The sequence below is a fragment of the Frankliniella occidentalis genome, unplaced genomic scaffold, assembly GCF_000697945.3.
Source record: "Frankliniella occidentalis isolate FOCC.00 unplaced genomic scaffold, Focc_3.1 Scaffold170, whole genome shotgun sequence".
Lineage (NCBI taxonomy): Eukaryota > Metazoa > Arthropoda > Insecta > Thysanoptera > Thripidae > Frankliniella > Frankliniella occidentalis.
In genome coordinates, this window is record NW_026267296.1 from 161533 (window position 1) to 172440 (window position 10908).

At 53.6% G+C, this 10908-nt stretch overlaps 1 protein-coding gene across 1 annotated transcript in view; it reads left to right on the plus strand.

The window, feature by feature from the left end:
• LOC113216815 (neuroligin-3-like) overlaps window positions 1-10908 on the plus strand; it is a 52235-nt gene that overhangs the window by 32573 nt on the left and 8754 nt on the right. Inside the window, exons 4-5 of the mRNA XM_052271710.1 lie at window positions 6092-6244; window positions 7737-7922. Coding sequence (XP_052127670.1) covers window positions 6092-6244; window positions 7737-7922 — 339 coding nt within the window. The remainder of the gene's footprint in view (window positions 1-6091; window positions 6245-7736; window positions 7923-10908) is intronic.

Sequence of the window (10908 nt, forward strand, 5' to 3'; positions counted from 1 at the left end):
TCTGGGAGGTAGGTAATGCTGGCCGTTAAACGGTATTGCCTTCCGCAGGCCCGTCCGTTTAGCGGTATTGCCTTCCACATGCGTCTGATTCTCCCTCCCCCCTCTCCCGTCTATACCTCTCGCTCTAATAAAGTCTTCTCTGCTGACAAGAGCGTCGCTCTCGGCGAGGAAAGACCCTGGCAGACACACGCCTGCCAAGGATATTGTATGCAAAGAAAGAAAAGAAGGGGGGGGCGGTGAGGAGGGAGCATTCATACACTGTCGAAAATAAAATGGGTGGCAGCAGCAAGGCAACACAGCAAGCACCAAGCAGCCGGGGTACTGCAAAATAAAATGTAGCGCGAAGAAAAGACGAGGCCCCAACAAAGCCGTGAGTGACGGTGGCCATGATGGATAGGGCTGACATGAGGTCGGGTGAGGACCGCGGTGTCACATGGGCCCCCCGCCGCGCCCCACCACCGCGCCGGATTAGAACGGCCACACTGCAGAAATAATAGTAAAGAGGAGCGGAAAAATACACGACATAACAAGAAAATAACATGAGCAGCTCATCACAGCGCTGCCCGGGGAAATGGAGAGAGCGGGGAAGGGGGTCTTGTTCCAAATGATGTCTAGCATGATGGCCCGCTTGTGCCTCGCCAGCTGCTGCAGCCTGCTCTCGCCATGCTGCGGTGCGGTACCCAAAATGCCCACATCTTGTGCCATTGGACGGCAATAGGAGTCTAAAAATTAGCCCAGCCCACCTCATGGCTACTAAACAGACAGAACGTTCCCTTGACCAGGCCACAAAGCCTACTGTACCATGCTTGCAAACTATATTCTTTGCCACGTAGCAAAGAATTTAGCTTTGTATCGCAAAGAATTTGTTAGTATTGCAGAGAAATTCTTTGCAAGCTGTCAGAATAAAGCCTTGCAATAAATTCGTTTGCTTTGAAAGAAATAGTTTGCAAGCTTGCGCCGAACTAGTTTACCACAAAGCTTCAAAATTCTTTGCAAGATGCAAAAAAAAAAAAATAGTTTGCAATACGAGCCTATTCTTCTCAAATATGTTGCAGTGCTCCCTCAGTTTTTCGCACAGCTTAAATGGCTTCAACTGTAAGGTGCCGATTGGGGAGGTGGACTTTTCCTTCTGGTAGAGACAGCCTTGGGGACTGTCTAAAATGGCGGCAAAGGGACGTTTACCGCGATCAACATGCAACGCGGAAATGGTGGTTCGTGTGGTAGAGAATCAACTGGCAGGTTTATCGGGTCGGCGCCCTCAGTGTTGTGAGACCAAGCCGCCGGGGATCAGCTAATTTAAATGCCGGCGGCGTGAGGCGGGCGCGGCGGCTGGACAGGTGCATGTGTTGGTGTGTGTGCGTGTGTGTGTATTTGCGCTTGGGCCGCGTTCAGCTGATCCCGTTTGACACACGAGCACGATCGTTGGCGCCAATCAAAAGCCCGCTCAGCTGGCCACGCCCCATACTAACACCCTGTCAGCCCGCAGCTGACTGCAAGCAGCACCCTTCACTGAAAAAAAACCTTGCTTGTACTAGTGGGTGTCGGGTCGGCTACAACAAACAAGATGTGTTCGAAAAACATTGTTAGGTGTAGTTTTACGGAAAAATGTTACAAACTCAAATCGAAATACGAGGAAATTTTCGAACGCTACTCTTGGAACCAAAGTGTGTACTTGAGTGCAGTACCTCTTGCATACCTACATGTAGAAGGTACTGTGTACTTAGCATATATGTATGAGTATGCAGGAGATAGTGTGTACTTGGTCAAGCACACACTAAAACCTTCATACATTTATGGACGGGAGGAAATTTAGTGTGTACTACGTCAAATCCACACTACCTTATGCATACTTGCTAAGTACACAGTACCTCCTGCAAACAATGTAGGTATGCAGGTGGTACTGCATTCAATTACACAGTACACACTTAAGTTTCCAGAGTAGATTATCATAATTTTAAACATAGATCAAGGACTGGCTGTTGTAAATTTACGAGCGTAATCGTGTACATAAATCGTAATTTATGTAGATCTCCGTGGCGTAAATTACCAAATTCATCATACAGTTTCATCAAACGTGCGTAGTGCGCGTTGAAGCCTCTGGCCGCCGTGCCGGGCGGGACTGGGCGCGCGCACTATACCATGATGAGGTGATAAGCCTCGCCCCTCCTCCCCGGGTGCCGCCGGCCCAGTCCAGTCCCGGACAACTGTGTCAAGAAGTTCTAATTTCTGTCTTCCGCGCCACCGTGCCGTCGCCCCGCCACGCCGCGCGGGACAGGGCCGTGGACCCCGCAAACTTTGCGAACACGATGCCATCCCTCCCCCCGCGCCCCCTCCCTTGCCCGCTTTGTCTTGAGGGGCGGCCTCATCAACACCTCCAGCGGACCAATAACTCCTTCCACCCTTTTTGCCCCCCCCCCCCCGCACCTCCTTCCCCCCTCTCATCTGTACTTTCCTCTCCACACCCCGCCATCCGCGCCCTTCAACCTTCCCCTTCTCCCTCCCGCCTTAGCTCGTTCATCCCTTCAGTCCCGCCTTGCGCATGTAACTAAAAGGCAGGTTGGGTCGGAGCCGAGTTCTCTCTCTCTCTCTCTCTCTCTCCGCTCCTCCTTCTCTCTCTCTCCCCTCTCGCTCTTCTCTCTCACTCCCGATGCGATGAGTGGCGGTGCGGTGGCCCCTCCGCAGCGCCCTGTTCACGTCTCCGTTGGTCGGTGTAACTAACACGGGGGCGGGTCTTGTGTCGGCATTATGCGAGATGTACCTGTCCTTACTGAATCAGGCGCAGGACCGAAGATGCACTGCAAAAAAGGGGTGCAGCCGAATAGAATAATCTTACCATACATAACTCTGCGCTTTTGTAAAAAGTTAAACTGTAAATTTCGCTTTTCCCTCAAATATTTCTACAGTTATAGAAAAGTTAGTTACTCGGAGAATAAATAAAGTTTACTTGATTCATGAACTGTTGAAACCTTGTGAAGGAAAATTAGAAAAGCTTTGCAATAACAAATAAGCAAATACTTTGTTGGCTTGCGATGCATTGGGCTGCTTCTTGATTTGTAATCGAAACTATCGATTTGTAGTGCGAAGTAGCCAAATCCTTCGAACAAAAAGGCATCTTATTTTCCAAATTTTGTAACAGAGTGGGATTCTCGAAGAAACTTATCTTCAACAGTTTTATACACTCCAATTTTTTTGCGAACACTACGCGTCGATCGATCGAATACCCAGCACTGGCCAGAGACCAGCAGATACTCATCAAATATAGATGACGTTTTAACTATTTTTTTAAAGTAAAATCGCTGTGCATTGTGCCGCGTTCGACAGTTGCAATAATAGTATATCTGCAATACGTCTTGTCGGTCGTTGTGAATTCGGCAGGAAGCGCCCGTGGCTTCTCTACATCGTTTATTTCGTTTTTTCACCCCTTTGCATCTCTCCAGCGCATGTCTCCTTCTTGACGAGCCGCCGGGAGCGTCGCCATGCACCTGACGGGCCCCGGCTGCTGCGCGTCGCCTCGTCCCCGGACCCCTGCCCCCTTCTCTCTTTCCATACTTGAGCTTTTCATTGAGATGTATGGGCGCAAAGCAGTGACAGTCATAACAGTAATGTGTGAGGCATACCAAGTGGAAACAAGTTGGTGCCGAGATGATTTATCGGCCGCGGCTGGGAGGCGGGCTGGAGGAGGCGGCCCAGTCGCGCCTGGAGGGAAAGTTCTCCAGTCCGTCGGAGGCGACGACACATTCATCCTCATTGTGAAGTACCGCGTCTCCTTGTCCTCCCTGTCCTCGGTTTAATGCGATCTGTGCGTAGTACCTTCCCTCCTTCCTTCTGCCTGTCGGTCCGTCTGTCTGTCCGTCTATGTCTGGTACACATGTTTGGCCTACGTTCCCGTAGCGTGTATGGGCTGCGTTATATGCGTCTTGAATAAAACTTTTTATTCCGTTTATCACTGTCTGACTCGTTAAAACGGCCCAACAAAAACGCGGCGCCATGAGCAGTCGGGAATGCACCGGCCGAACAAAAGGCGTAAACCGGATATATACGCCTTTAAAGTGGACGCGTAACTTTTTTAGCGCATCTCAAAAAAGGGACATAGAGGCAGACAGCATTGGATAAAACGAAAATCAACTCGCCAGTCTGGGCGTGCAAAATAAAATACGATGGGCATGTTCTCCAGTTATTTGTCCGTGCTTTGAGATAGTGTCGATAGTCTGATAGCACGTCGCGCGAGGGGTGCCAAACTGAAATAATAAGGTGCATACCGGAGTACTGTTGTGCAATCCACTCGCTCGTTTAGTAACACGGTTTGCACAATTATATTTTTTTTCGATTCTTTGGGCACTTCTTTAGCCTTGGCCAACGGTTTGGTGGGAACCAATAATAATAAAAATCTTTCTGTTAAAACTGCGCGTGTTTCGTAGAGTAGGGGCGGAACTGCGACATCGTATAATAGTATTTTTCTCGTTTCCGTGCGTCGCTGTGACCACAATGAATTTCTCCGCAAAAGAATGTTGACACCTCTTGTTGTCCTGGCCGCTGGCTGGACTCGACAGTCGCTCACAATGGGAGGCCCGGCTGGGCTGGACCCGCCTGCCCTGGACCTGGCCGCCCCTCAACCAACCGCACTGGAACATCAAGATTTACGCTTTCTTCCCCCATCCCCCCCTCTTCTCTAAAGGGGCCGCTCCGGGGGGCCGGTGGCGGCTGTCCGACGGACGGCGACGTGACAAACTGGGACGGGCCGCCGTTACGTGACAACGGCTGGAGGCTCGCAGGACCCGCCAGGACCTCTCCAGCAGAAGCAGGGGTCTGGGGACAGGCCCGTCCACCAGGGCGCGCCACCAAACTCCTTAAGTGAATTGGCTTGCGGCATGCGTGGAGAGGGGTGGGGGGTGGCAGAGGGACCCCCGGGGGAAGGACCGGCTCGTCTTGGTCAACGCGTTTTGATCGCATGGGGGGCGTGACAAGCCCAGCGCGGGCGGGCGGACGGACGGGTGAGCGCGTAAGTGCGCGCGTACGTGCGCGCGTGCGACCGACCGTCCGTACGTACGTGCGTGCGCGCGTGCGCGAAACGGAGGACGTGCGCGGGGGGGGGGGGGGGGCAAAGCCCGCACACGCTCGCTGATCGGCTGCGACGCAGCGGAAGCTGTACACGCCCGCTGCGACGCAGCGGAAGCTGTACACGCCCGCAATTCACGAAACATGTCATCTTGCCGGAATGGGTGGTCGTTGAGAAAGAGCGAGGAAACTCGCGTGTGGGAGCACTGTGTGTGCGCGCGCGCGTGCGTGCGTTTGTGTGTGTGCGTGTGTGTGTGTGTGTGCGTGCGTGTGTGTGTGTGTTTGTGCGTGAATCGACCGCGAGATGCATGATCAATTTGAGCCACCGCCATTACTTTTGTGTGGAGGGAAGACAGGTGTTTCTTATCATGGGCGACGTTGGAACGGAGACGCTTTTTCCTCTTAAGCGTCAGAGATGAAGCCTGTCTCACTCAATAAGTCGCGGAACGTCGTGAGTTGTTCTTCTATTTCTTCGTTTGCCCGCCCCCAACCCCACCTCTCTCTCAATCCCTCCGGAACGGCTCAGACTTTACATAAGGAACCGCACCTCTGCCGGTTGTGATTGCCGGGGGAGGCTGCCGAGCGCTGCCAAGGCGGCCGGCCTCGGGCTGTCAAGCGCTGCCAAGCGCTCTGCTGCCAAGGCTCCGCCGCCCGCCCCTTTAAAGCGCTTACAAGGAAAGCTTTTGCCACTCGAAAACACTCATTTTAAAAGCGGGGGCGCCGCCATCGCGGCTCCGCCGAAGTGCTTCGAGTCAAACCGCGCGTCGTGGAGCGGCGCGGGGGGAAGTGAATCCAGGAAAAAGAGACGGGAGGGGGGGGGGAGGCTTACTGAGAGATGTGACCGAGTCGGCCTACAAGGGCTCGGCTGGGCCGGGCTGTGCCGAGCGGTGCCGGGGAGCAGGGCACTTTGGCGAGAGCGAAAGGAAAATGGACCCCCGACAACAAGAAGTCCCTAAGTCCCCTTCGCCTTTACTCACTGCTCGGGCGCGCCGCCCACCGACCGAAATTAAACCGAAATGAAATGTGTTTTTCGCAGGTTCTCGAGGCGCGGACGCGCCCTACCCGGTGGTCGTCTTCATCCACGGCGAGTCGTACGAGTGGAACGCGGGCTCGCCCTACGACGGCTCCGTGCTCGCCTCCTGGGGCCACGTCATCGCCCTCACCTTCAACTACCGCCTCGGCATCCTGGGTGAGTACAGTACAGTCCACTGGCCAGCGCGCGCCGTTACGTCTTATGCATGCGCAGCGTCGAGGAGCTCCACGCTACCCGCCCGACCTTTCCGGTGCGTCTCTCCAGCCTCTCCTCTTCCGCGCTCCAGCTCCTCCTCCTCCTCCTCCTCCTCCTCCTCCTCCTCCTCCGTCGCGCTCAAGCCCCAGCGAGTGGAGGAAACCACACCCAGAAAAATCGTTTCATGTTTCTAGTAAATTTTTTCCTCGTTTCAACTGCACGCTGACACGAGATCAAATTTACTCTTGAATCAAGCTGATATTTTCTGTCGAGTAGGAGAAAAATGAAAAATCTCCATTCCAAAGACAATATTGCCTTGTTTCAGTGGTGAATTTGTTCGTGTGACAGCGTGCACTTGAATCAAAAAACTATTTTTCTGGGTGTAGTGTGTGAGGCCCGCCGTCCGGCCACTGGTCGGCGGCGCGGCGACTCCGACTCTACAGTCAGGAACCGTAAAGTGCATCTGGATATGGCCACGCCCCGCCACGTCAAGCGACCCACAGCAGTCGGGGGCGCCTCCGCCGCCGCCGGCTGGATCGGAGCCATTTATTGTTTTCAAGCCAACTTTGAACCAGCCCCAGCCACACTCGGATGTTAATTACTTAAAAACAAGTTGGTCAGTAATTAGCTCCATTTTCGAGTCGGCCAAGCAGCAGCAGCTGCAGCAGTAGCGGCAGTGGCGGCAGTGGCGGCACCAGCGCGGCCCCAAGCCAGAGCGAATATAATAATAATAATTTGTGACAAAACACGACACTGTAAGAAGTAAGAGTTTTGAGTCGTGGGGCACACGCCGCCACCTCTCTGTAGGGCGAGCCGGCTCGACCACTCGCCTGGACTAATTCTTCTCACGAAACCGTCGCACCAAACTCACTCATTTCTCATCCTCCTCCTCCTCCTCCTCCTGTCCCTCCCCCCCTTTCTCTGCAGCTGCCGCTACCGTTTGCCGGAGTCGACTTTCTTATTTTGTTTCTCTCTGTGAATGCTCAACTTAATGAAAACAGCACAGCCCCCTACACATATTTTGTCGTGAGCCCCGACAGTTGTTTTCCATTCTTCCAGAATTATTTGGTAAAAGAACAAACTTTTTGGGCTCCGTCAGGGACGTGCATGTGCGTCCGAATTTCGCGCGCTTCTTGGACACAATAGTCGTGCGTTGTTACATATTTAATGTTTTTCTCGGCAGTGTAGCCAGCCCGAGGCCCTCTCTCCCTCTCGATTGATTGGAACTCTTGTTGGCATAGAGGGCCGCCCTTCGCCTCAGCAGAACGATAATGTCAGCCGATGGTGTTTGAGAGTGCTCCCGGCCCTCCCGCCCCTGCTCCCACCGCCGCCGCCCCCACACCGTGCCCTGACCAGCAGCCTGCTTTGCGTTTCCACTCGCGAACATGAAAAACAAAGTCTGGAGGAAATTATGTGGTTTTGCTTACGTTATTTTCGATTTCGTTTGTCTCAGGTTTCTTGCGGACTCGGCTGGGCAGCCAGGACCTGGACTTTGGCACGGGCGACATCCTGATGCTGCTGCGCTGGGTGCAGGACAACGCGGCAGCCTTCGGTGGCGACCCGAAGCGCGTCACCATCCTGGGCCACGACACGGGGGCGGCGCTGGCCAGCATACTCCTGCTCAGCCCGTTGTCGAAAGGTTTGTTCCCTGCAACAGTCAAATAATTCGAGAGCATGATCGTACCTTCTGAGTTTTCCGGTCGCTGGTCCACAAGTGATATTAGCTAAATCAAAGAAATAGGTTGCCTGCAGACGACCAACGACTACAATGGTCGCAAAAGTTTTATAAATTAAGACCCACTCAGAGAACGTATATTTGACTCTACGTACAAATGATCTCCCGTCCTTAGTTTAAAGGGAATTCCCTTTGTATTAACTGAATTCAGCTCTACATGAACGTCGAAATTTCCTTTGGAACAGTGGAAGCACTTTTTGATACCAAAATCAAAGGTACGCTTTTCTGGGTGCACCACACGAGAAAGGTCTGTAGTCAGAGTAGAATACCATGAAATGGCGGTGAAACTACAGTTACTCTAGAGCGCTCGGTACGTCGCTCGCGCCGTGGACCCACAGCTCAGAGCTCCCCAATGACAGACAAGAACATTATTCTGGGCGGATCAATGCATACACCCGGCCGTGTCGCAGCGTGTAGTAGTAGCGCTACCGGGTCACAGAGAGAGGGGGGGGGGTAGAGATCCCATTTGCATAACGGCCTCGTATTTCAATCCTTCGGCTGCTGCGGGGTTCCACTAGACACGTTCCTGATGAAATTACCACCATCCTCTCCGGAGGGGCGGGAGGAGTGGGGGTCGTGTAGCACAGCTGAGTTGTTAGTACCTCCGCCATTTCACAAGTATAGCGCAGCGCACCAAACTTTTGATCTACGACTCTCTGTCTCCCTCCGGCCCGCTGTGGGACGCGCGTCCCGCACAAACAAGTGCTGGAGGTTGTCGCGGGTTCAACAACCCGCTCGGCCGACACGTACCTCCAACCCCTCGCCTCCTCGCCGTGCATTTTTTTCCCTTGAAAAATCCATTCGTTATATTTCTCCCGTTGGGATCATAACGGATCGTGAGCACCCGCGGTGGTGGAGGCGTTCTACGCGCCCCCCTGGCCGGGGCGTTCCCAGCGGGTGTTCCACTCGCACGCACGCCACAGCTGTTAGCGCACGCCCCGCCCCGGGGGGCAGGACGAGGAGGACAGCCCGGCCGTTATGATACGCGGCGCGGGCTACGCACGGAGCGTAGTGAAATGGAGGGCGAGGGGAGGGGAGGGGCGCCGTTCAGGGAGGGGAGGGCTTCTTATCGCTCCTTTAACAACTCTCGCTCGACTGCCCTCCCTTCGCCCCCCCCTCCTCTCCCCGTATGTACCCCGCCCCTCACCCTTGTACACGTCCACACTCTAAATCAGGGATTTCACGGTCAATCCAGCGGGCGCTGAGCGCGGCCGCGTCGCATATCCAGAGAGAGGGGGGGGGGGGGACGTTGGGGTCTCGGGTCATTGCGCCTCGCAGTGTCTTCATCAAAAGGGTGGATGCACTTTCGGTATATTTCATACTTTTGTGCACCATTGCTGCAATAATATCCATCTCGAATTGATTTTTATTGCGGCCGTGCTTATGTCTGTGTGTGTGTATAGTAAAAAACTGTCATATACGTGTGATAAAACGGGTAAAACTTTTTAATCCCTTGCATAAATAATACCCTTCTTCCAAGTGTATTACTTTTTATTGGATATCCAGCAAATTAGGTGGAGTTATCCTTACGGATAGAGGTGTTTTACGGTACACGGTACACTCAGAAAGTAGTTCTTGAAATATGACAAGATTTCTTGTTCTGAGAATATTTTGGCCTTGGATGTTGCACATTATCCATAAGACGGTGCTGAAATAATTGCATATACTTGCGTACTTGATGCTATTCATTTTAGACACATGATGTGTATGACAAGGTAGTTTGCCCCATACATAGAAATCACGAAGAACAAGAGATCTGTATTTTTGTCCAGAGTCTGCAGTCGGCGGCTGCACGCGGCCCGGTCCTCTAGATTGGCTGCACGCTGATGGCGAAAGTTTGCCGTCGCGTAGCCTTAAAATCGATTGTCTCGAAGGCGGGAGGGGTCGGGGCGGGGGTAGGGAGAGTGCCTCAAGGGCGGGTTCGCTGGTGGGGCCATGCGGAGCCCCAAGGAGAAGAGGGGAGGGGCGAAAATAAGTCCTGGCCTAAGATCATTCTGGCGTGTGTTTTGCATTGGAAATATGCAATAGGTGCGAGGGGTGGCTGGGACTGCGAGGGGAGGGCAGGGTGCTGGGTCTCTTAGGTCCGCCTGGTTGTCAAACTGGGGGAGCGGCCGGTGGGATGGCGGGGGAGAGGATGGAGGCCGTCGCAGTAGAGGCGACAAAAACTTTCCTCATTCCGTCAAGACTTTTGTGTGTTAATTCTATTTGTCTTTTCTTCCTACCGGTCATTCCCTTGGAAATAATTAGTCCTTTCCCCTGAAGCCCGGCTAGCTGGCTAGCTGCTAGGCCTGCCGCGCGCGCGTGCGCCACGCCACCCTTGGAGCCGCGTGGGGCGGGGGTGGGACTGAAAGGGAAAAAAAGGGGAGAGGTAAAAGAGCTTCTCAACGAAACCGACATTTCTTTGATGTCGTTGCACTCACGGCGAGGTATAAAGAGAGAACGTTCCAACGTGAGCGCATTCGACGGTCCTCGGATTTTAATGAGAACAACTACACAGTCGACTCGTGTCCTTAAAGGAGGATTGAAGGGTTCTGATGATTCTATATATGATAGAATGTCTACCCTAATACGTCTGCCTTGCCCTCTCTCCTCGGGACCCGTCAGAAGGGTCCGGCCGGGCGGGTTGGTTTTGGTGGTGGTGGTATGGCTTTCCTGCGTGCGGTGGCCAAAACACACACACGCAGGCACACGCGCGCGCGCCCGCACGCACATCCACGCCGGGGCGGGGCTGCCTCTCGGCTTGCGCGAGGCTGAAACACAAAACCCTTTGGTATACAAAGTGTTAGAGCCCGAATGTGCATATGTTTGTCGACCAGAGAGCTTTCGGAGCTTTCATCTCTCCTAATCTCGCCCTGCTGGCGTCGTGGAGTGTGGATTACACCGGGGGGGG